At 40.9% G+C, this 24,865-nt stretch overlaps 1 protein-coding gene across 1 annotated transcript in view; it reads left to right on the top strand.

The window, feature by feature from the left end:
* Positions 1–24,865, top strand: part of SLCO2A1 (solute carrier organic anion transporter family member 2A1) — a 153,336-nt gene that overhangs the window by 93,806 nt on the left and 34,665 nt on the right. Inside the window, exons 4-8 of the mRNA XM_020986077.2 lie at positions 12,262–12,486; positions 16,326–16,424; positions 19,831–19,967; positions 23,507–23,585; positions 24,651–24,815. Coding sequence (XP_020841736.1) covers positions 12,262–12,486; positions 16,326–16,424; positions 19,831–19,967; positions 23,507–23,585; positions 24,651–24,815 — 705 coding nt within the window. The remainder of the gene's footprint in view (positions 1–12,261; positions 12,487–16,325; positions 16,425–19,830; positions 19,968–23,506; positions 23,586–24,650; positions 24,816–24,865) is intronic.

Below are 24,865 nucleotides of genomic sequence, written 5' to 3'. Positions count from 1 at the left end.
GGCAGGGGGCAGCTGCTTCCCAAGCTTCTGGCCCACAGACTGAGGGGGAATCCAGTGGCTGATCAGAGAGGGATTGCAGGGATCTCTTTGCCAGTGCTGAGGCAGGAATCTCTTGCTTTGCCCGTGTATGGATCTGGGTCACAGTTCTGGGCTACAGTGCTGGGGTGAGGAGGAGCACTGGTGTGGTGGAGCTTGTAGTGGCTGTGGAGAGGAACCCCTCCTCACAGTTATGGGACAGAAAGGAATACTTGTGGTCACAGGCCAGGAAAGGAGTAAACACCTCGCCCCTTATCATACCACCTTGGAAGAACTGAAAATTTACAGGTCCCTACAAGTATCTCTGAAAACTACTATACAAACCCCTGAAGCTTGGGACAGTACACTCTCCACATTGGAAGCAGACTCTTACCTTAACAAAGAGTTTAAAACTCAAGTAATTGGCTGGGATCATGAGCAAGCAGCAAAAAGAGTCAGACTATATTATCTTACTTTGGTGAAAAAGAAGATCAAAATATACAACCAGAAGAAGACAACAAATCAAAGCTCCTACATCCAAAGCCTCCAAGAAAAATATGAATCAGTCCCAGGCCTTGGAAGAGCTCAAAAGGGATTTTGAGAAGCAAGTAAGGGTAGAGGAAAAACTGGGAAGAGAAATGAGAGTGATGCAAGAAAATCATGAAAAACAAGTCAACAGCTTGCTAAAGGAGACCCAAAAAATACTGAAGAAAATAACACCTTAAAAAACAGCCTAACCCAAATGGCAAAAGAGGTCCAAAAAGCCAATGAGGAGAAAAATGCCCTAAAAAGAAAAATTGGCCAAATGGAAAAGGAAGTCCAAAAGATTACTGAAGAAAATACTTCCTTAAAAATTAGAATAGAGCAATTGGACAGTGACTTTATGAGAAATCAAGACACTGTAAAACAAATCCAAAAGAATGAAAAATTAGAAAACAATGTGAAATATCTCATTGGAAAAACAACTGACCTGGAAAATAGATCCAGGAGAGAGAATTTAAAAATTATTGGACTATCTGAAAGCCATGATCAAAAAAAGAGCCTAGACATCATCTTTCAAGAAATTATCAAGGAAAACTGCCCTGATATTTAGAACCAGAGGGCAAAATAGAAATTGAAAGAATCCACAGATCTCCTCCTGAAAGAGATCCCCAAAGGAAAACTCCTAGGAATATTGTAGCCAAATTCCAGAGTTCCCAGGTCAAGGAGAAAATATTACAAGCTGCCAGAAGGAAACAATTCAAGTACTGTGGAAACACAATCAGGATAACACAAGATTTAGCAGCTTCTACATTAAAGGACCGCAGGGCATGGAATATAATATTCCGGAGGGCAAAGGAGATAGGATTACAACCAAGAATCACCTACCCAGCAAAACTGAGTATAATCCTTCAGGGGAAAAAATGGTCATTCAGTGAAATAGAGGACTTTCAAGCATTCCTGATGAAAAGACCAGAGCTAAACAGAAAATTTGACTTTCAAATACAGGACTCCAGTGGAACATGAAGAGGTAAACAGGAAAGAGAAATCATAAGAGACTTATTAAGATTGAACTGTTTACGTTCCTGCATGGAAAGATGATATTTTTAACTCATGAGAACTTTGTCAGTATTAGGGTAGTTGAAGGAAAAAAATTGTATGTATGTGTATATAGATAGATAGATAGATAGAGGGCACAGGGTGAGTTGAAGATTAAGGGGTCATATCTGGAGAATAAAATTAAGGGATGAGAGAGGATGATACTCGGAGAAGAAAGGGAGAGGTAGAATGGGGTAAATTATCTCACAAAAAAAAAACAGAAAAGAAAAGTCTCTCACAGTGGAGGGGAAACAGGGGAAGGTGAGAGGGAATGAGGGAATCTTATTCTCATAGGATTTGGCTTAAGGAGAGAATAACATACACATTCAATTGGGTATGGAAATCTGTCTTACCCTACAGGAAAATAGGGGGAGAAGGGGACAAGAGAGCAGGGGGTGATAGAGAGGAGGGCAGATTGGGAAAGAGGGTAATCAGAAGCAAATACTTCTGAGGAGGGACAGGGTCAAAAGAAAGAATAGAATAAATGGGAGGGCAGGATAGGATTAAGGGAAATAGAGTTAGTTTTTCACAACATGTCTACTAAGGAAGTGTTTTGCATAACTGCACATGTACAACCTATATTGAGTTGCTTGCCTTTTCAATGAGGGTGGGTGGGGAGGGAGGAAGGGAGAAAATTTGGAACTCAAAGTTTTAAAAACACATGTTTTAAAAAAAATGTTTTCACATGCAACTGGGAAATAAGAAATACAGGAAATGGGGTACAGAAGTCTATCCTGCTCTACAGGAAAATAGAAGGGGAAGGGGATAAGAGAAGGGAGCAGGGAGAGATAGAAGAGAAGGCAGATCAGGGGAAGGGGTATTCAGAATGCATGCCATCTTGGGGTGGGTGGAGGGGTGAGAAATTTGGAACTCAAAAACTTGTGGAAGTGAATATTGAAAACTAAAAATAAATAAATTTATATTAAAAAAATTTGCATTTCTCTAATCAAAAGTAATGTACAGCACTTCTTCATATACCTATAGATAGCTTTGATTTCTTCATCTGAAAACTGCCTGTTCACATCCTTTGACAGTTTATCAGTTGGGTGCTGAAGGTTTTTAGATGAGGGAGTCACCTGTTAAGAACCATGTCTTGAAAAGATTTCTCTGACAAAAGAAAGAATAGACTGGAGAGGGGAGAGACTGGAATCAGGGAGACAAATTAGAAAGCTATTATTATTATTTGTTGTTGTTGTTATAAGAAACTAAGTGAGGTAACAAGGGCCAGAACTAAGACATTGGCAGTAAGAATAAAAAGGGGAGAGAGGAGTGATAGATAGAAGGGATAGGTAAAGATCCTAGGATTTAGAGCTGAAAGCTACCTAAGGATCATAGGATTGCAGATTCAGAATTGAAAGGGGTCTCTTATCTCATGGATGAAGAAATCCAGTGAAGTCAAGTTGGCTTTAAATAGCAGAACCTGCATTTGAACCCAAGTCTTCCCACTCCAAACCTGGTGTTCTTCTTGACACCAAGCTGCCTCCTGACACTGTTAAACTGCTCACTGTGTATTCGAGCTAAGGACAAAATAAAGATGCCTCCTTAAGAAAGGGATCACTGAGTCCTACTCATTTCCTGTTGGTATACCGCACCCACAGCCCAGCCTGTTCTTTTGGCCTTGATTCTCAAACCACTTCTGATGCAAAGAGGCTGTTTCTTGAGGGCAAGTGATACCCCATGGGTGATAGGAGCTCAAGCTTGTATGTTCTGCTCGGTTGGCTCTCTCCTTAACCCTGTGTCAGCACTGAGACTGGGATGGGTTTGGCAGGTTTGAAGATTGGTTTTTGTTTTGTAAATGAAGTTTGACATGAAAGCCATGGGGGGCGGGGGGAACTCATGGTAAAATGGATCCAGAGTACAAAACAGATTAGAAAAAGAAGAAATCAAAAGATTTGCATGTATTTCATTCTGGTTCCAAAATAATTTGGAAAAAAAAAACCCCAAAAATCTCCAAGAAGGAGATATCTCCCTGGATGTCTCCGGATGCTGTAGAAAGTTAGTGTTCTCTGGGCTTTTGCTTCCCTGGACTCTACCCAGCCCCAACCATTTGATATAGTCACAGGAGGATTTTTGTGGCACTGTTCCCCTCTTGCATGGACTCTTGCCCCATGGCTACAGGCCAGTGTAAAGTCTTAAAAACCTGGTCAGCATTTTTATGGATTTTCATGACCATAAAATGTCCCACAAAATTAAATTTGCAACTGCAAGTCAGCAACAGTGTTCTAATAAATGTGAATTTAGTAGAATAATGAGAGTCAGTGAAATCTAACCCCATGCACCATACCTCATAAAAAACTAAATACTATGATGCTCTCTCTCTTTCAACCGCACCCTCTGCCCCTTCCACAGAGATAGATGGGACCTCACATGTCACCAGATATAACCCTCTTATTTTATAGATGAGGTGATTTAAGGTGCTGAAAGGTTACGTGATTTGCCCAAGGTCAACAACACATGGATGGCAGAGGTAGGCTTTAGAATTCTAGTTTCCTGATTCTCTACTTCAGTGTTTGTTTCATACATTCATTCAATCATTCATTCATTCAGCCATCCACTCAATAAAGCATCAATTAATGCTCTAAACTTAGGGATAAAAGACATAGACCAGAAGATTCTTGTCCTAAAGGATTTTACATTCTATTAGGGAAAATAATTTTAACACAGATAAGCACATTTAAAATACATACAAAGTAAATATAAAGTAATTGGTGAGGAGGGAGAGCTAGCAGTTGGGGGTAAGGAAGGTATACTATTGTTCTGAACGCTTTTCTTTTATGACACTTTTGTTGTTGAGTCATTTTTTAGTTCTGTCCAACTCTTCATGAGCCCATTTGGGGTCTTCATGGCAAAGCTACTGGAGTACTTTGCCATTTCCTTCTCCAGCTCATTTTTTAGATGAGGAAACAGAGGCAAACAGGATTAAGTGACTTGCCCAGAGTCACACAGCTAGTAAGCGTCTGGAGAAACCAGATTTGGACTTGGGAAGATGACGAATCTTCCTGGCTCCATGCCCAGCAGTCTATCCATTACATCACCTAGCTACCCCATTATAATGACTATGTCTTGCATATTATACATGCGAACTGGATTGTATACATTTTTATTATCTCAATCTTCATAACCTTTTTTGAATAATAATAACTCATTTATCTAGTGCTCTAAGCTTTGCATTTCACATGCCTTATGTCATTTGATTCTCCTAACAACCATGTGAATTGGGGGCTGTTATTACCTCCGTTTTACAGATGAGAAAACTGTCTAAGAGATTTAAATGATTTGCTCAGGGTCATACAGATGGTGGATGTCTGAGACAAGATTGAAACTTAGATCTTCCTTACTACAAGTCCAATGCTCTTAGCCATTAGGGCCACTTGCTTGCCAGATGGTATCTTTATTTTAATTTTTTATATTTATTTATATACGCTTTATGTATATATATATATATATATATATATGTATATATATACATATATATACATATATATGCATATATATACATATATATTTATACATACACACACACATACACACACACACACACACACACACACACACACACACATATATATATATGTATGTATGTATTTCCATTTTAATGGTCCAAAGAGAAGATACCAACATGTTTAGTGCTTGAACTTATACCGGCTGGGCTGGGATTAATAACTAGGTTCTAAATCATAGTACCTAGTGCACACCTCCTCTCACTAGACAAGTGTGTATGTCTAAAGGCGTCTTTTTTTTAACTTCCTTGCCAATGATTTTTTAAAATCAAACATTGTAGATGCTGCTTATGTGTAGAGAACAGAGAGAATATGTGTTCGTGTGTGTGTGTATATGTGTGTTTGCGTGTGATCTGTGATCTGAAGGAAGAAAAGAAAGAAGAGAGGTGGGGAGAAGGAGAGGAGTAGGAGAAAAGGGTAGAAAAAAGGAAGGGAGGAGAGGGAAGAGGAGGAGAAATGAGGGGAGGGGGAAAAAGAGGAGAGGAAATAAAAGGAGGGGAGGGGAAGAGAAGTTGGGAGGATGGGGGAGAAGAAAAGAGAGGAGGTGGGGAGAGGAGGAGGAGAGGGAAGAGGAGGTCAGCAGGAAAGGACAGGAAGGGATAGTAGGGGAAAGCAGATGAAAGAAGACAGGAGAGGAGAAGAAAAGAGGGAATGGAGAACGAGAGGAGAAGGAGGATGGGGGGGATGGGGGAGGAGGAGAGGGGGAAGGGAGAAGAGGAGGAGGAGAAGAGAGGAGAGAAGTGCCCAGAGCCTCTATTTTTCACTTGTGACCTCTAAATGGAAAGTATTAGGAGTTTGGCAGCAATCTGCAAATTGCAGATAAAAGGCAAATGAACAAGCCATATTTCATTTGTAGGGGGAAGCCCACTTTCAAAGTCTTACCCCAAACCAAGGGGGTAGAAGACATTGATAACAAGAGTAGAGTAGGTGTGGGAAGTCTTGACAACTTTCCCAGACCATGCTAGCCCTGTGGCTTAGATTTAATGAGAACACATTGTTTTAGTCCTTTTTATAAAGATATGAACACTATCACAGACCAAACCCCCCACAAAATCTTAACCACTATTTATCTTTGCCAACATTTCCCTTCAGTGAATTGTAGACCCCATTTAGTGCCCTGACATTTCTCTACAATCCCAATTTCAAATTTCATTGAAATCTGCTAAATTACAAAAGCTGTGGTCCTAATACATTGGAAACCATTTTGTTTCAAGATGGCAAACTAAACTAATAATCAATGCTATGATGTAGCCTGTTGTCTTTTCACAGTTTATCAAATTTGGCCTCAATCAGTCAGCTCCTCCTAAAGATGAAATTAAAAATCAAACAAACAGTCATGAAGCAGGTGCAACAGGGACCTGCCTCACTTTATGTGGTCAGTTATCAGCCGAGCTGTATTTTTTGGCAAATGGATACCTGCTTGTTTACAAGGCTTGTCACATATGTAGAAGGCTTTGTCCTTTTCCTTTAAAATGGACTCCTTCCAGTATCATTTGGAACTCCTAATATATTTTGTTTCTCATTTGGTTCCATTCTAATAATAAAAAAGAGTATATACCGATACAGGCGAGATGAGGAAAAAATAAAATAAAACGGGCTCCTTCACAGAGAGCTTGGGAGATGATCAGGTCTGCCAGGAAGCCATGGAGTGCTCAGAGCTGGGTCAGGTATAGAAGTCACCGGAGTCATCCACTGCATCCCGGGTCATTGTTGGGTTTTTTGACTTTTGTCTTGCCACTGGACTTCGATGACTGGAAGAGAGTGAGGCTTACAACTTTGTGCAACTCTGCCTCACTTAAATCCAATTCACATGCAAGTCAAGACATCACCCTATTGCTCTTCTTGGAAAACAAAGGACAAACAGCAATCTCCTTTTTATCCTGTATATAACTTGTTTTTTACATAGTTGTTTTTTATGTTGTCTCCCTCATTAGGCTGCAAGTTCCTCAAGGACAGGGGCTGTCTTTTGCCTTTCTTTGTATCTCTAGAGCTTAGCTCAGTGCCTGGTGTTTAATAAACACTCGCTGCCTGACTATGCCACTTTGATTTGCATTATAGCTATTTGCACATATGCCTTATTTCTAGAGTATAAGATGCTTGAAGGCAAGCCAGTGTTTTATCCTCTACCGTGGCTAGCACAGTACTTTGACCACAGAAGGGGGTCTAATCGATGCTGAAGAGATTCAAGAACACACAGAGCTTCTTAGGATCCTAAGATTTAGAAACTGGAAGAGGGTCGGCTAGCTTATCCTTCCCATTTTACAGATGACAAAACTAAGAGCAGTAAAAATGATTTACCTGGAGGAGGCTAGGTGGCGCAGCGGATAGAGCACTGGCCCTGAAGTCAGGAGGACCTGAGTTCAAATGTGGCCTCAGATCAAACACTTGACACTTGCTAGCTGTGTGACCCTGGGCAAGTCGCTTAACCCCAACTGCCAAAAAAAAAAAAAGATTTACCCAAAGTCACAGAGATAGTAGGACCTTTCTACAAGTGGACAAGCTGGGATTTAAACCTCAATCCTCTGTTTCTAAATTCTTTACTCTTTCCATTTTATCAAGCTTCCTTCACCCTTTGGGAGACCTTATAAATGTGAATTAAATTGAATGGAATTGAATTAGATTTTAGTGGGTCACCTTATGAAACAAGGAATGGTATGTCAGTCGTTTCCATCACAATGAAGAAAAACATTTTTTTAAAAGGATAGGAAATGCAAACAAAAGCTCCTAAAAGACCACAGCCCAGAGGGGTACCATCAACAATGCTGATTGTTTAAGATGGGATCAAATTAAAAATAGAGGGGCTGATGCAGCTCTCTTCTTTCAGGTCAGACTCCTGTCAGCTGTCAGAAGGAGCCTCCAGGCTACACAGCTACTGTGGGAGGCTACACAGAAAAGACCCCCTTCTGAAATTTATTAGGATGCAGCCTCAGTTTCTTCATCTGTTAAGTGAGGGGGTTGTTTGAGATGACATCTAAGGCCTCTTGTAGGGCTAACATTCCAAGGGCCTTGTAAGGTCTTATGGACACACCTTAAGGTCATGCCTGAAAGATGCAGATGTTCGGCCCCTTCCTCTACCTTGATTACTTTGCTTTGCTTTCTCCTGGGACAGCTGGTGTGATGAAACTAGGGAAAAGAAATACCAGGAAGCTTGCCTGTACTAACCTTTTTCCTTAAGAATTTAGAGGGGAGAACAGCAATCTGTTTTGTTCTAGCCCTGCATATGGAGTACTCAGGTTTGACTCTTAGCTTTGTGACCCTGGGCAAGTCATTTCTTTGGGACTCAGTTGCCTCACCTATGAAAACTGGAGATAATGAACCCTGTCTCCCAAGATTCTATGAAGAAAGTCATTTTTAAATCTTAAGGTACCCTATGTGTATTTTTGTGCTAATGATGGCCCTAGTCAAGGTATAATATATTATATAATATTATATATACGTATATATGTGCATATATGTATGTGTATATACACACATATATTATATAATATATACATACATAAAATATGTGTGTATATTGTATATAGGTGTACTTGTATTATATATAAATATGTGTATTTGTAAATATATATACACATATATTATATATTTACATATATAAAATATATTTATATATTTTGGTATATATATTGTGCGTAGCTATACATGTGCATATATCACTTATATTATATTGTATTATATTATATAAATATGTATGTGTTTATATATACATATATTATACAATATATACACACAAAATATATGTGTATATATTATATGTAGATATACAGGTGTGTATGTATATATACCGCCTATATTATGTTATGCATACATAAATACGTGTATATGTATTGTATATATACACACATATATAATATATACATATCTAAAACATTGCGTATATGTATGTTTGTATGTGTACATATGTGTGTATACATACAAATGTATTATATAACATAATATATACTATACAAAATATGTGTGTATATGTGCATGTGTATATACCTATATATACACAAACACATGTATTTATATATAACATATACTATAGATGTGTGTCACATACATACACACACACATGACCTCCCTGACACCAGGGCCAGAGGTCCTAGTCCCTTTCCCCTGTGGGCTGAAGTCACCTTCTCACAAGGCTCGGCTCATGGCCTCTCCCGCAAAGCTGACAAACCCAGGACAGAAAAGCCAAATGATTTGATTGGAGATTTAGAGCCCGAAAGGACCTCACCCTCATTTTATAGATGAGGCCACTGAGGCCCAGAGATACTAAGTGACTTGCCCAGCATCCCACAGGTGTAAGTAGAAGAGGCAGCATTCAAATTTAGATCCTCTGACACCAGCTCTCGAATTCTTTCCAGGTCCCAGAGCAGAATTAGTGGAAATCCCACACTGATTCATCCAGTGCCTCCTCTGACTGGAGCTAGTCAATCAGTCAATAAGCTTCTGTTAAGTACAACCATTTCCCCAACTACTAGGGGTACAAAGGTCAAAATATGAAAGAATCCCTGCCCTTAAGAAGGTTTCATTCTATCAGGAAGACTGGCCTTGAACGTAGGTACTCTATAGTGTGTGCATTGCCTGTCGGGCCTTGTGAGGGTGATCTGATAACCCAGAGGAACAGGACGGAGCATATGCAGATAGCAACTGATTGTTGCTAATTCTAAAGGCATTCTACTAATTTGGCAGCTAGTGGTGTCACAGTAGCTAGAGCACCAGGCCTACAGTGGGGAGGATCTGAATTCAAATGCAGCCTTAGACACTTAAAGCTTGGGCAAGACACTTGACCTCTGCTTCAGTTTCCTCAGCTGTAAAATGAGCATAATAACAGCACTTGGCTTCAAAGGTGGGCCGCTAGGTGGCGCCAATAATGCACAGGGCGCCAGTCCTGTAATCAAGAAGACTCATCTTCCTGAGTTCAAAATCCAGCCTTAGACACTCACTAGCTATGTGACTCTGGGGCAAGTCACTTAACCCTATTTGCCTCAGTTTCCTCATCTGTAAAATAAGCCGGAGAAGGAAATAGCAAACCATTCCGGTGTCTTTGCCAAGAAAACCCCAAATGGGGTCACAAAGAATGACTGAAAACAACTGAACAACAATAATACCTCCAAAGGTTGATATGAGGATCAGATGAGATGGTATTTGTAAAAAGGGCTTAGTACAATGCCTGCTACATAGTAGGTACCATATAAATGCTTATTCCCTATCAATTCTTCTAGTTAGCTTCATTTTATCTACTCATGATTGGTGCATTTTTTTGAAAGTCCTTGTGGGTATTTAGTTTTTTAATCATTAATATGATAAACATGAATATTTTCACATACCAAGAATGAGAAAAAAAGAGTATTGTATATGAAACCATAATCTCTGTTACATACAATTTTTTTAAGTGTACAATAAATTTAACATTGTAGTGACAACATTGTCCTTCCTATCTGTCTCCTTCTGGTTTGCTCATGTTTGATTGGTTCTTCTATAAGAGGTTCCAGCTCCCTCTGTCCATCACAACTCCTAAGACCTGTGGGCCATCTGGCAGTCCCACTTTCTGGAGCAGTTTTGTGTGTAGCTTCAGTTTCCTGGGCCAGACAAAGATAAGAACCCAACAATGGAGTGGCAGTGCACATGCTTCCTAGTATCTTTCTTGTATGAGTCAATCTATCTGTGGGGTCTCTACATTATACTAAACCCTGTAGTTACATAACTTGATTTATGTTCCTGGAGATATAAGACAGTTTTAAAAATTATTTTTATTTCATTAGATATTTCCCAATTATACATAAAAAAATTTTAAATAATAATTTTAAAAATTTTGAGTTCCAAATTATCTCCCTCCCTTCTACCCCTCCCTTCTACCCCTCCCCACTCCTTGAGAAAGCAAGCAATTTGATTGTGATTATACATATGAGGTCAAGCAAAACATATTTCCACATTAGCCATGTTGTAAAAGAAAACACAAACAAAATAAAACAATAAAAATAAAGGTTTTTTAAAGTATGTTTCAGTTTGCATTCAGAGTTCATCAGTTTTCTCTCTGGAGATGGATAGCATTTTTCATCATGGGTCCTTTGGAATTGTCTTAGATCGTTGCCTTGATCAGAGTAACCAAGTCTTTGACAGTTGATCATCATACAATATTGCTATTACTGTGTACGGTGTTTTCTTGGTTCTACTCACTTCACTTGGCATCAGTTCATATAAGTTTTCCCAGATTTTTTCTGAAACCATCCTGCTCGACATTTCTTATAGCACAATAGCATTCTATCACAATCATATACCACATCTTGTTTAGCCATACCCCAATTGATGGTTTCCAATTCTTTGCCACCACAAGAAGGGCTGCTATAAATATTTTTTTTTAACAAATAGGTCTCCTTTCTTTATTTTAAAAAATCTCTTTGGGATACAGACCTAGTAGTGGTATTTCTGGGTCAAAGGGTTTTATAGCTGTTTGAGTACAGTTCTAAATTGTTCTCCAGAGTGGTCTAACTAGTTCACAGCTCCACCAACAGTGTATTAGTGTCCTAATTTTTCCACATCCCTCTTAGTATTCATCATTTTTCTTTTCTGTTATGTTAGTCAATCAGATATTTGTGAGGTGGTACTTCAGAGTTGTTTTGATTTGCATTTTTCTAATCAGTAGTGATTTATAACATTTTTTCATGTGACTATTGATAGCTTTGATTTCTTCTTCTGAAAACTTCCTGTTTGTATACTTTGTCCATTTATCAACTGGAGAATGGCTCTTATTTTTATAAATTTGGCTTAGTTCCCTATATATTTTTTAAAATGAGGCCTGTATCAGAGAAACTTGCACATGCCATTTTAAAAAATAATTATTTTTTTGATTAACACTTTTGTCCACTTCCCATCCCAGTACTCTCTCTCCTCAAAGAAAAACAAAATCATTGAAACAAATATGCCAAGTCAAGCAAAAAAAAAATTCCCATATTGACCTTGTCTGAAAATGTATAACATGATTTATTAATGGTATGAATATTGACTTTCTTTTGACCAAGGGAAAGAAAACAGTCATTAGAATCTCTCTTCTTCAAGGGCTAATAGTTTGTCAATATGTCTATTGCCCCTAGGGTTGACCACTTCTGAGGAGGGAGGTGCTACCAACTTTGAGGATGACTAGTGGTGGTGATATTGATGATTTGATGTGTTCTCATTGCAGGAAACAGCAGCCAATCCCAGGAGATCTGCTATAGGAATAAGCCAGACCTTATTCCAAATAAGTGTCAGAATACTTTTCGGGATCCCAGGAAGGAGACCAGTAGCATGTGGGGCATGATGGTGGTGGCTCAACTATTGGCCGGCATTGGGACAGTTCCCATTCAACCTTTTGGTATCTCCTATGTGGATGATTTCGCTGAACCAAATAACTCACCTTTATACATTTGTAAGTAGCATCCATGAAGAGGACCTCAGAATTTGAAGATGTTCAAATTGTTGTCCTGCTAAACCCTTAATTGCCTTCACAGTTTGTCTTTTAATGAGGCATTTGCTAGGTATGCTTGCTCATCTGACATCTGGGCCCTTGATAATGAGAAATCCTGGGTGATTTGCCAAAGCAACACTCCTTTACCTATAGTACTTTAGTAAAAACTCAAGCAAACTACTTAAACCTCAATTTTCCCACCTGAAAAAATGAATGAGTTGTACTAAATTATCTCTGAAGTCTATTCTAGTTCTAAGGGTCTATGAACCATGTGATGTAGACTTACCTAGAAGTAGGAAAATAAACCTAAGGACCTCCTGAGAGGTTTCTTTCAGCATCATGTTTGTAAAGTTGACAATTTTCCATGGTGTGAAGGAGGCCATGAGTTAGAAAACTCACAGGTGAAACTCCTCAATGACAGGGTCCTAGGGCTATTTTGTGACATTTCAGCCTTAGACTAGTCCAGCTTTGTGGAAATCCATGTCCTTTTCCTGCAAGTTTCATGATAACCTTAAAGATCCTGATGTTAGAAAAACCAAATGACATAGAGGATAGAGCTGGCCTTCAAGTCAATAAGGTCCAGGTTCAAGTTCTACCTGTGACACAAACTGACTGTGTGACCCTGGATTAGTCACTTAATCTCTTGGTGCTCCAACCATATCCCAAGACTATAAGTTGGCTTCAGCTAATAGAGTTTCTCACCAGAAGTTTCCTGTACCAATGAAATCATAGGTCTACTAAAAACGACCAAAAAGACTCTCATATTACCAGATAGCTGATATCTAGATGAAATACCCAATGGCCCTCCTTCATCTTTTCCCCCTTCCCTGTTTTCTGTAGTCCCCATCTTCTCCCCACTCTGACCACTTAGCTCAGTAGCTCACCTAACTCTACACTGTTGAGGAGGGCAGATGCTAACCAGATTAGTGTCATCACCAAATTACAGACACATGGACTTATTCTATTTGCCACCAGGGCTGTGCCCACTGGGATCCTTGTGGTTTCCATTTCCCATCGACATCCTCCCTGCCTGGACTTTTAAAAATGTCACAATGACTGTTCTCCCTGGCATAAGCTACCCATATTACATCAGAATGATTACATTTATATAATGGGAATTGGACTTGGGGATCAACACCACACTGGCAGCCAGTCCCTGGGCAAGTTAGACCTTGTCCTCTATTTTGCTCTATGAGAAACCATGGTGCCCATCCAAGGGAAGGAACAGAGAAGAATAAACAGCTTTAGGGAAAATTTTCCGAACTGTTCCTTTTTGTTATTTTCTCCCTTCTCATTTGAAGAACAACAGATTATGGGAGCCCAGCCCTAACAACTTAATGTTTTCAATCTCTGGAGCTAAATTGTCCTCCTCAGGGGCAGCTAGGTGGCACAGTGGATAGAGCACCAGTCCTGGAGTCAGGAATACCTGAGTTCAAATCCAGCCTCAGACACTTAACAGTTACTAGCTGTGTGACCCTGGGCAAGTCATTTAACCCCAATTGCCCACTTCAGAAAAAAAAATTGTCCTTTTCTTTATTCCTCACAGCATTCTATCTCTTATCTTCATGCCTTTGCGCTAGGTGTCCCTTATTAGAGTGCACTCTCTTCTTACCTCTGTCTCACGGAATCTTTCTCTTCCTTAAAGATTCAGCCCAAGGGCCATCTTGTGCATTACGTCTTTCCTGATCCCCCTCCAAAACTTCCTTGTCTTTATTTTGTGTGTATAAATATACAAATACATGAATTTATTAACTTTATGTTTATTCTACATATACTTTTATATATACTTGTCTTGCAAGTATATATTAGACAACATAAACATCTTGCAAGTAGGGATTGCATCACTCTTTGCACTTCTACAGTGCCTCAGGGAATAGGTACTTAATATACCTGTTGGTTGAATGAAACTAGTAATCTATTTCAAACCAATCCATCATTTATTAAAAACCTACTTTGCACAAAGCATTGTGTGAGGTGCCGAAGATATGATAATCACACAATAGCAGCAACCCTCCACTAGGAGGCAAACTTAGAGATGGGAGAACTGAATTCTAATTTCACATGAAGCAATTTCTGGGACCAGTCACTTGAGTCAATTCATTCAAGTCAACAAGCATTTTTAAGTACCTACTGTATGCCAGACACCATGTTAAGTGCTGGGTCCAAAGAAAGGCAAAAGACAGTCCCTGACCTCAAGGAGCTCACAGTCTAATGGAGGAGATGACATTCAAACAATTATGCATAAATAAGATATATACAGGAGAAATTAGAGATAAGCAATAGAAGCAAAGAATTAGTTTTAAGAGGGCTTGGGAAAGGCTTCTTGTAGAAGATGGAATTTTTAGCTGAGACTTGAAAGAAGCCAAGAGGAAGAGATGAGGTGGGAGAGAGTTCCAGGCATGAGGACAGCCAGCAAAAATGCTTAGAGATAGGATGTGGAATGCCATGTTCAAGGCATAGCAAGGAGAAATCATAGAGACCTGGGGGGATGTAAGATATGAAAAGACTTGAAAAAAAGAAAGGGGCCAAGTTATGAAGGGTTTTAAAAACCAAACAGAAGATGTTATATTTGATATTGGTAATAGATGCCCTGGAGGTTAATAAACTTATTAAAGCCTCAGTTTCCTCATCCTTAAAATAAGGACAATAATACTAGGACTACCTACCTCACAGTACTGTTATGAGAAACCCATTTGTAAAACTCAAATCACTATATAAAAATGATGGATTTGTCCTACACTGTGTTAATAATTAATATTGTCGTTCAGTCATTTTTCAGTCTCGTCCAACTCTTTGTGACTCCATTTGAGGTTTTCTTGGCAAAGATACTGGAGTGGTTTGCCATTTCCTTCTCCAGCTCATTTTACAGATGAGGAAACTGAGGCAAACAGGGTCAAGTGACTTGCCCAGGGTCACACAGCTAGGAAGTGTATGAGGCCAGATTTGAACCCAGGAAAATGAATCTTTCCTGACTCCAGGCCCAGCGCTATTCTATGGACCTTTAGAAACCACAATTTCCTCATTTGTCTGTCTTTAGGTGTGGGTCTGCTTGAAACTAGGGGAAACAGACTACATGGCCTCTTATGGTCTTATTTACTCTTGGAATTCAATGGCAATGGCTTCATGGGTGGCCAGAAGGGGAGTGTAAAGTATACCATAGATCTGAGCACGGACAGTACATCTGTCTGTGTGGTAAAGAAGCTAATAAGGAATGACGCACAGAAATCCCACACCTTCCTCTGGCAACTTCTCCCAGTTAAGTAATGATCAATAACTTGGGTGGCCTAGTCTCCATAGCCAAAGAAAAATGAAGGGATAAATGGAGGATTGAAAAAAAATTTTTTTGCAAAGAAAAATTTTGGTTTTTGCAAATTTAGACTTTATAACAAAAGCAAATGTTTTTCACCCAATTGATTTGAATTAGGGGTTGGGTTTGTTCTGCTTGGTCACAGACAGCAGGAATTTTAGGGAGGCAAATTTTAGCTCAACATAAGGACAAGGTTTCTTGACAATCAGCTATCCTCACGAGTAGTAATTCCTGCCCCTCCACCAGAGGCTGATTGATGCCCAGTTGGCAATGCTGCTGAGGGAGTCATGCTTAAGGTAAGCGGCTGACCTTGATGAGGCCCCTTCCAACACTGAGAGCCCATGGGATTAGGAATGATTTATTCTCTTTGTTATTGTTGATTAATTGCTTCCCTTTGGATGGAAAGGCCAAATTCTTCTCATCCGTTCTACTCCTCAGATTGGATTCTTCTGTGAAACTCTTGACTTAACACTTTCCCCTCTCTTTTCTCCAGCAATTTTATTTGCCATTGCTGTATTTGGACCAGCTTTTGGGTACCTGCTGGGGTCAGTCGTACTACAGATCTTTGTCGATTATGGAAGGGTCAACACAGGTGAGTATGGAGAGCACCAATCATCTGTAAAGCATTTCACTACACATTCACCTGAGTCACACCTTCCTCCAAACTCTAAAGAACACAAGCTAAAACAATAGTACTACCGAATATTGATATAGCCCTTTAAGATTTGAAATGACTATACACAAATCATCTTATATGACCTTTACGGCAACTTTTGGAGGTAGGTGCTATTATTACCCCCATTTCACAGATGAGGAAACTAAGCCTGGGAATGGTTAAGTGGCCCAGGGTCACACAGCTAGTGAGTATCTGAAGTCAGATGCAAACACGGGTCTTCCTGTGTCAAGGTCTCAGGGTTGAGATGGGATGCTTGAACCTTTTTCTTTTTTGCTGTCTCCAAGTCTACCTCTCTATCCAGAACACTGAGCTGCCTCTCATGTTGGAGACTATGGTGGTTACCTAGGTAATTCCAACCCCAAACCTCTCATGCTCCCCCCTCCTTAAATAGTGTATATTAAGTGCTTCACAGCCCTGCAACCTTGAGTGAATCCCTTCACCTCTCTGAACCTCAGTTTCCTCAGCTATAAAATGGGTAAGGTAAAAAACCTGCACTACCTACCCCTCAGAGCTGCTGTGAGATTCACATAAGAGGCAGCATTTATGCAGCACTTTAAGGTTTACAAGGGGCAGCTAGTTGGCACAGTGTATAGAGCCCTGGTCTTGGAATCAAGAAGAGTCATCTTAGTGAGTTCAAATCCAGCCTCAGAACATTACTCTGTGTGTGACCCTGGGCAAGTCACTTAACACTGTTTGTCTCAGTTTCCTCATCTGTAGATGAGCTGGAGAAGGAAATGCTAAACAACTCGTCACAAAGAGTCAGACATGACTGAAGCAACTGCATAACAATAAAAAAAGGTTTACAAAGTACTTTACAAATATCTCATTTAATTCCCACAACAACCCTGGGAGGTAGGTGCTATTATTACCCTCATATTACTGTTGAGAAAACTGAGGTAGACAGAGGCAAGTGACTTGCCCAGCATTACACAGTGTCTGGGGTCAGATTTGAACTCAGGTCTTCCTGACTCTAGGTCCAGTGCTCTATCCACAGAGCCACCTCTTTGCTCTAAGATAATGGATATAATGATCTTTGTGAACCATAAATCTCTATCTGGATGTAAACTAGTAAGCATTCATGATGTGGTACAAGCCCGGGAAAGTAGTCCTGCCCCTGCTTTCTGGCAGCCTGAAACAGACCACATCAATGCAGACAGGACAGCCACAAAGTCTAGATGGAAGTTGCTAGCAGCTGAAGGATTTTCTCCCCCTCCCCCCCCAAGGGGCTGTCAATCCCAAGGCTGATTTGCCTAGTTATTACAGAATTTACTGGACAGAGAGAAGTCAATCCCCTCCTGGGACTTAGAAGAGGGTAAGTATCCAATCCATACAACCTCTTCAATTAACTGGTGCTTCCCTCATTTAGTCAGAAAGCCCCCAGGCTCATTTCTCTTTGGGGCTTGACAAGAAAAAGAATTGATCTCTGTAGAAAGCAGAGAAGTCAGAACTGAGCCTCCCTGTAGCTCAGCTGATGGATGGGATTTCTGAGACCCTCCTTTCTTTCCTTCTCTCTCTCTTCCTCCCTCCTTCTTTTCTTCCCTCTCTCCCTCTCTCTTTTCTTTCCCTCTCTCCTTCTCTTCTTCCTTCTTTCCTTCTCTCTCTTCCTCCCTCCTTCTTTTCTTCCCTCTCTCTCTCCCTCCCTCTCTCTTTTCTTTCCCTCTCTCCTTCTCTCCTTCCTTCTTTCCTTCCCTCTCTCCCTACCTCCTTCTTTCCTTCCTTCTCTTCTTCCTTCTTTCCTTCTCTCTCTTCCTCCCTCCTTTCCTTCCCTCTTTCCCTCTCTCCTTTCTTTCCCTCTCTCCCTCCCTCCTTCTTTTCTTCCCTCTCTTCCTCCTTTTCTTCCTCCTTCCCTCCCTCTTTTCCTTCTTCTCTCCTTCCCTCCTCTCTTTCCTCCACTCTCTCAGGTGACTCCACCTGGGCTATTCCCAACAGAGGTGCACACAGTCAGGACTTGGGCAGCTGGAGTCTGAGGCTGGTGAAACTGGCTATGAAAGAGACCCCAGGCTCAGCTACCCTCATCGTCCCTAATGGGCCTTGCAAATGCTCCTTCTTTAGAAGAGAAGAGTGAAGGAAAGGGCAGCTATTTAGTTGTCTGCTGATGACGCACTGCCTTCCCTGGCATGGGCGGGGAGTGGATAAGAAAAGAATTCAGGGTCCCTGCCCAGGCAAAGGGTTTGTGTCCCATACACAGTGCTTCTGTATAATGCTTCAGGCCTCCAGGTGGCACAGAGCCTCAGGTTTATGAGCTGAACATGAGTTCAAAACCAGCCTCAGATAGTAATAGTGACCCTGGGCAAGCCACTTAACCTCAGTTTCCTCAGTTGTAAAATGAAGATAACAATTGCACCTACCTCCCAGGGTTATTGTGAGGATCAAATGAGTTAATACTTGAAAAACGAAAGGGCTTAGTACAGTACCTGCACATAGTAGGTGTTTAATAAAGTCTTACTTTCTTCCTTCTGAAAATCCATTGAGAGACAGTATGATTCAGTGGAAAGAGAAGTAGATTTGAATTCAGAGGTCTCAAGACCTTGATTCAAATCCTGCTTCTTACACGTATTACCCCTGTGACCAGGGGCAAATCCTTCAACCTTTCTGGGTCTTTGTTTCCTCATCTATAAAATGAAGGAGTTGAGGTAGATGACTTCTAAGGTCTGAAACTATGATGATCTTTTTCTTAGAGTGGAGACAGCTTACCTTGGGATCACAGATGCCCCTGGAAAGGGCCTGAAAGACCATCTACTCCAAGCCCCTCATTTTGCTACAGTGAGAAGTGAGCCTAGGGAGAATAAGTGATTCACTCAAGGTCATAGATGTAGTTAGTACCAGAAGGAGGATTTGAACTCAAGTCCCTGACCCCAGACTTAGTGTTCTTTCCACTGTATGTTGCTGCCTCCTCTCACAGCCTCATTTGTCCAGTCTGGGAAGCAGGATTACTTTTCTCTGTTTCATGGATCCAAAAGGCTAAACTGAGGAGATTCAGGAGCCCTTAGGAGAGAGGTTTCTTTGCTAATAAGGTAGGAAACATGAGGGTCTTAGGTGGCACAGTTGAAAGAGTACAGTACTTGGAGTCAAGATGACCTGAATTTGAATCCTGCCTCGGACACCCCCCCCCGCTGGGTGACTCTGGGCAAGTGTTTCACCTCAATTTCCTTATCTGTAAAATGGGGATAATTGTAGTACCTACCTTACAGGGTTATTGTGGGGACCAAATGAGTTACCACTTGTAAAGCACTTTACAAATCTTAAAGCATTACATAGATGTTAGTATTATAAACATCATCATCATTGTCATTGCTATTGTGGTTATTATTATTCTCTCCAGCTGCTGTGAACCTGAGCCCTGGAGATCCACGGTGGATTGGAGCCTGGTGGCTAGGCCTGCTCATCTCCTCAGGCTGCTTGGTCGTCGTATCTTTCCCATTTTTTTTCTTCCCAAGAAATATGTCCAGAGGAGAGCGGGTAAGACTCTCAGAGTCTATGACTCTCTCTCCAAGGGATTGGGGGAGAATAATGGGAGAAATTAATAAGAGAACTTAGAACTGGTTGCCATCTTATCTACCTCCCCATCCCCACTCTCTTTCAACAAACATCCTCTTCTCCCTCTCCCTTAATGGGAACAGGTGACCTGGGCAAATTACCTGGTTTACAGTTTGGGCAGCTTCAAACTGCAACATAGCGGAGACGCTCAGTGGTATAGGCACGGATGAACCTAGGCTGCTGCATGGCCTACTGACATATGAAGCTGTCAGAAATTGAGTTCATCACCTCTCTTCTCTGTTTTTCTCCCTCTCTACCCTTTTTATACACACACACACACACACACACACACACACACACACACACACACACCCCTTCTAATCTTCCCAGCAAGGAATTTTCAAGTTGAAATTCTATACCATGACCCATCAGAGACCTGAGGAACCCAGGGATGAAGGAGTAAGGAGACAGGACTGATTATTCTGGAGGGAAAAGAACAGGAATTCAGGGGGCAAGAAGTATGGAGGGTGCAAAGGTGAAGAAGGAGGAAAAGGAATAAAACCATCTACAAGAAGGAAGTTTGGGAAGTTAGGAAGTGAATGAATTTCATTCAAGAATCAGTATTTACTGAATGCCACTGGGTACTGGGGCAAAGATAAAGGAAGCATAAGCTATCGTCTAGTTGGGTAAATGACATACGGACACAAAAAACTAGAGAACATAAAAAGTGATATATGAACAAATGTAGGGCAATGTATAGTAAAAACATGACTCCCATCCCAGACCAGGAAATAGTCATCTCTACCCTATCCCCTCCCCAGTACTAAATCCCCTTACTTTCAGTATCTGCCTCTCCATCAAAACCTACCTGTGCTGATTCCCATCCCTTCAGAGCCCTGCTAAGTCAGAAGTCAGTTATTTGACTAGTTAGGGGCAGCTAGGTAGCCCAATTTATAGAGTGCTAGGCAGACCTGAATTCAAATGTAGCCTCAGATATTTATTAGCTGCATGACCCTGGGCAAGTCACATAACCTTTATTTGACTCACTTTCCTAGCCTGTAAAATGGAGATAAAAATAGTACCTACCTCCCAGGGTTGTTATGAGGATGAAATGAGATAATAATTATAAAGCACTTAGCACAGTGCCTGGTACAGAATAGACACTATGTAGAAGTTAACTATTATTAGTTATCATTATTATCTGGAGTTAGGAGAGGTCATTGTATTGTAGGGTAATACAAAAAACACTAGATAGAGCCAGAAGACCTGAGTTCTCAATCTTGCTCTGCCACTAGCTGTCTTGTTTGACCTTGGATAAGTCAACTTCTTTCTCTGGGCCTCAGTTTCTTTCTTTGTAAAATGAGTAGGTTGAGACTTTATAGATCACCTTTAAGGTCCCGTCCAGTCTCATTATAAACTAAGCTAAAATGTTAAGGATTGATAATTACAAAATATTTTCCCCACTTCCAGAGAGGCAAGACCAGTTAGAGTAAGAGATAGAATCGTGGAAAGCCAGAGCCAAAACTGACCTCAAAGATCATCTATCTGGTCCAACACCTTCACTTTGGAGAGGAAGAAAGTGAGGCATTGAGACATAAAGAGATGTTTGTCTTTGGGGCAGTATTGTTCATTATCCCTTAAGTCATATCACCCTGAAGGAAGAGCTGCCCCTGGGCATGAGGATAGCCTTAGAGTGGTGAGCCAGGCTCAGCCTGGAAGAGAGTGGTGACAGGGAGTTGGTAGAGAAGGCTCAGAAGACAGCTTGAGTTTTAGTGGATTGGGTGTGGGAAAGAGTTAGCAAATGGTCCCGCCTGGGGCACAGGGAGGATTTTGGGGAGTACTTAGAGATGAGGTTGGAAAGAGAGAGTTAGTTGATACAGGTTCTTGAGTTTTTGTCTGAGTCTAAACTTTGTCCCATTTTAAGCCACAGAGAACTCTTAAAGGTTCTTGAGAAGGGCCAATGGGATAAAAATGATATTTGGGATAGATTACTTTGTCAGTATTTTGTAGCCTGTACTAGAGCTGAAGGAAATTGGAAGCCAAAAGCCTAGGCTTTAATCCAGTCTTAGCACAGTATCTGGCACATAGCAGGCACTTAATAAATGTTTATTAAATTGAATTGAATCCTACCATAATCTAATGAGATCTTTATAGTGACTGGAAACATGGTGCAAGGGAGGAATCCAGAGGACACAATGGAAGAATTGGCAGGATTAATTAATAACATTGGGGGTAGAGAAGGGAGATAATGATAACCCCAACATCATGAGCCTAGGGCAGGGCTGAGCAGGTGGGGAAGATGGAAAGGGCTTTTTTAGAGGGGAGGTGAAGGGAGGAAAGGCAGGAGAGGTGATAGCTCCATTTTTTGACACTCAGAGTCTCATGCACCTAGAAGTCCTCTGTAAGCTTCCAGAGGTAGGAGACTAAAGAGAGGGTAAAAGGTCAGGGCTAAAGAATGGATTTGAGAGTCATCAACCCAGGTAGGTAAGCAATGAGATTGGTAAGGGGAGAGTGGAGAGAAAGCCCAAGGCAGAGCTTTGAGAAAGCTTCCAACCACCATCAAGAGGAAAACATCCCAATGAGGTGGAGGGAAGAGGCAAACAGACAGACATAGAGGGAATGAGCGAGAGAGAGAGAGAGAGAGAGAGAGAGAGAGAGAGAGAGAGAGAGAGAGAAGGAAACAGAGACAGAGAGAGAAAGACAGACAGAGACAGAGAGAAACTGAGATAGAGACGGAGCCAGAGAGATTGAGCACAAAGACTAAGATTTAGGGCAACAAAAGAGAATTCAAAATCAGTACATTTAGAACATGGCATCACAGAAGCTAAAGGATCATAAAATTTTTCCTGTGGAAAAGTAAAGCCATGACAGACAGAATAGGGTTAATGGGAGGGTATATGGTGGCAGTATATTGGAGCTGACTCACACTGGCTGGAGAGCTGATTGTTAAATTTTTATTGTAAGGATTTATACCTCTGAAGTTATCAAAGGCTATAAATCAAGGGCTGAATTTATATCTATATCTATATCTATATCTATATATATGTGTGTGTGTATGTGTGTATACACACACATATGTATATATATGTATATATATATAAATTTAATTTATAGAGAAAATGTTAATACTGCAAATTAAACTTTTAAAAAATTTTAGTGTCATGCTTTTCATAGAGCCGGTTGTTAAATATTTATGAGCACACCTCTGATTTAGGCATTAATTACATGTAAATTTGTTGTGAAATAATATGTAAACTGGCATCCTTTGACTCATCAGCTGGGTGTCTTTTGTAATTAGAGTGAGGCATTAGAATACTACCATAATAAATGTTAAGTGAAGTGAATCATAGGTTAGAATTGCTGTTTGTTTAAGGTGAACATCCTGGGTGGCCAGGAGAAATAATGTTTGGGGGCAGGGGAGCCTTAAGAAAGTGCCATCCTACCAGCCCCAGGTGGGCAGCTCTCTGGAGGAGGTCAGCAGCCCAGGGTCAACCATTAAGGACTTTCTCTTTGCTCACCAGATAACCAATGCTACAGCGGATGAGGTGAGGAAGATGGAGGAAATCAGGCCCAAAGGCTCCCTGGCAGATTTCATTAAACGTAAAAACCTCACGCTCTTTGGTTTCATTCTCTAAAGCTTTTGGTGGAAAGGCATGGGAGTAGTGGAATGTGGGATGGCAGGAGCAGTCTCCTTCCTTTGGGGATGTGGGTGGGGATGGGGACTTGAGAACTCATTGGTATAGGTTGTGGTGGAGTAAGGGCAGATGGTCTGAAAATCCCCCTCGCTCTGGTACCCCAGCTTCCTAAGCCAATAGAGTCCAGGTAGCTTAGGTAAAGGATTCTTTTCTGGAAGCTGTTTTGATTCCATAGGGAAAATTCTTCAGTAGGGAACCAGGAAACCTAGATTCAAGCCCAAACCTGCAGAGAAATTCAAATCCATCTGGCCTGCCAAAATGAGCTCAATCCATGTACCTCACACTGTCTCCTCTGCTGTTACAAAGAGCAACACCATCTACTTACTAGCTGAAGGAGGACAGATGGCTCCAGTTCCATGGGACATGTTTCTATGTCAGTTATCGATGCTATTTGTCTGTAGCCTGACTTCTTTTAAATTCAGCATAATCTAGAACATGCTAACAGATGGAATTTTTCTAGTTCTTTCAATTTTGGCTGAGTCATTGAACTGCTCAGTACCTCAGTTTCTCTTTCTTGAAAATAAGTCTGCCATTTTTAAAGAGGTAATGGCATGCTCTATGGAAGACAGAATAAGGAGGATAAAATATTCTCTGTAGGTTTTGGTTTTTTGGTGGAGGGAGGCAGGATGGTTCCTGAGAATTCTGTGATACAGGGAACTGCTGGTGAGAGAATTCCCTTCACCACAGCAGATCTCTGCTTTGTAGCTTTTCGCCTTAGAAGGTTGCTTGGGAACAGAGAGTTAAATACTATGTCCAGGGTCACACAACCAGAATGTGTCAAAGGTAAGACTTGAACCCAGGTTCTCCTGACTTTGAGGCCAGCATGCCATCTACCAGACCACACTGCCTCTGTCATCATAGTCCTTTAAAAAAAAAAATGAACCAAAACCAACAATAATAATACAATAAAAGCCAAAAAATGCTTCATTTGAGAGATTAGGATCTGCCTTAAACATGTGTTTGTTCTCAGGGTTCCCCCGCATTTTCATAAGACTTCTGATGAATCCCCTGTTTGTATTGGTGGTCCTGACCCAGTGCAGCTTCTCCTCGGTCATTGCTGGCCTCTCCACTTTCCTCAACAAATTTCTGGAGAAACAATACGGTGCCACTGCAGCCTACGCCAACTTTCTCATTGGTGAGTTCCAAAAAGTGTGGTGTCAATAACTGGGAAATGGTCCTTGAGTT

The sequence above is a fragment of the Phascolarctos cinereus genome, unplaced genomic scaffold (assembly GCF_003287225.1).
Source record: "Phascolarctos cinereus isolate Bilbo 61053 unplaced genomic scaffold, phaCin_HiC Scaffold_726;HRSCAF=1367, whole genome shotgun sequence".
In the NCBI taxonomy this organism is placed as follows: domain Eukaryota; kingdom Metazoa; phylum Chordata; class Mammalia; order Diprotodontia; family Phascolarctidae; genus Phascolarctos; species Phascolarctos cinereus.
This window is presented reverse-complemented; position numbering and strand designations above follow the sequence as displayed.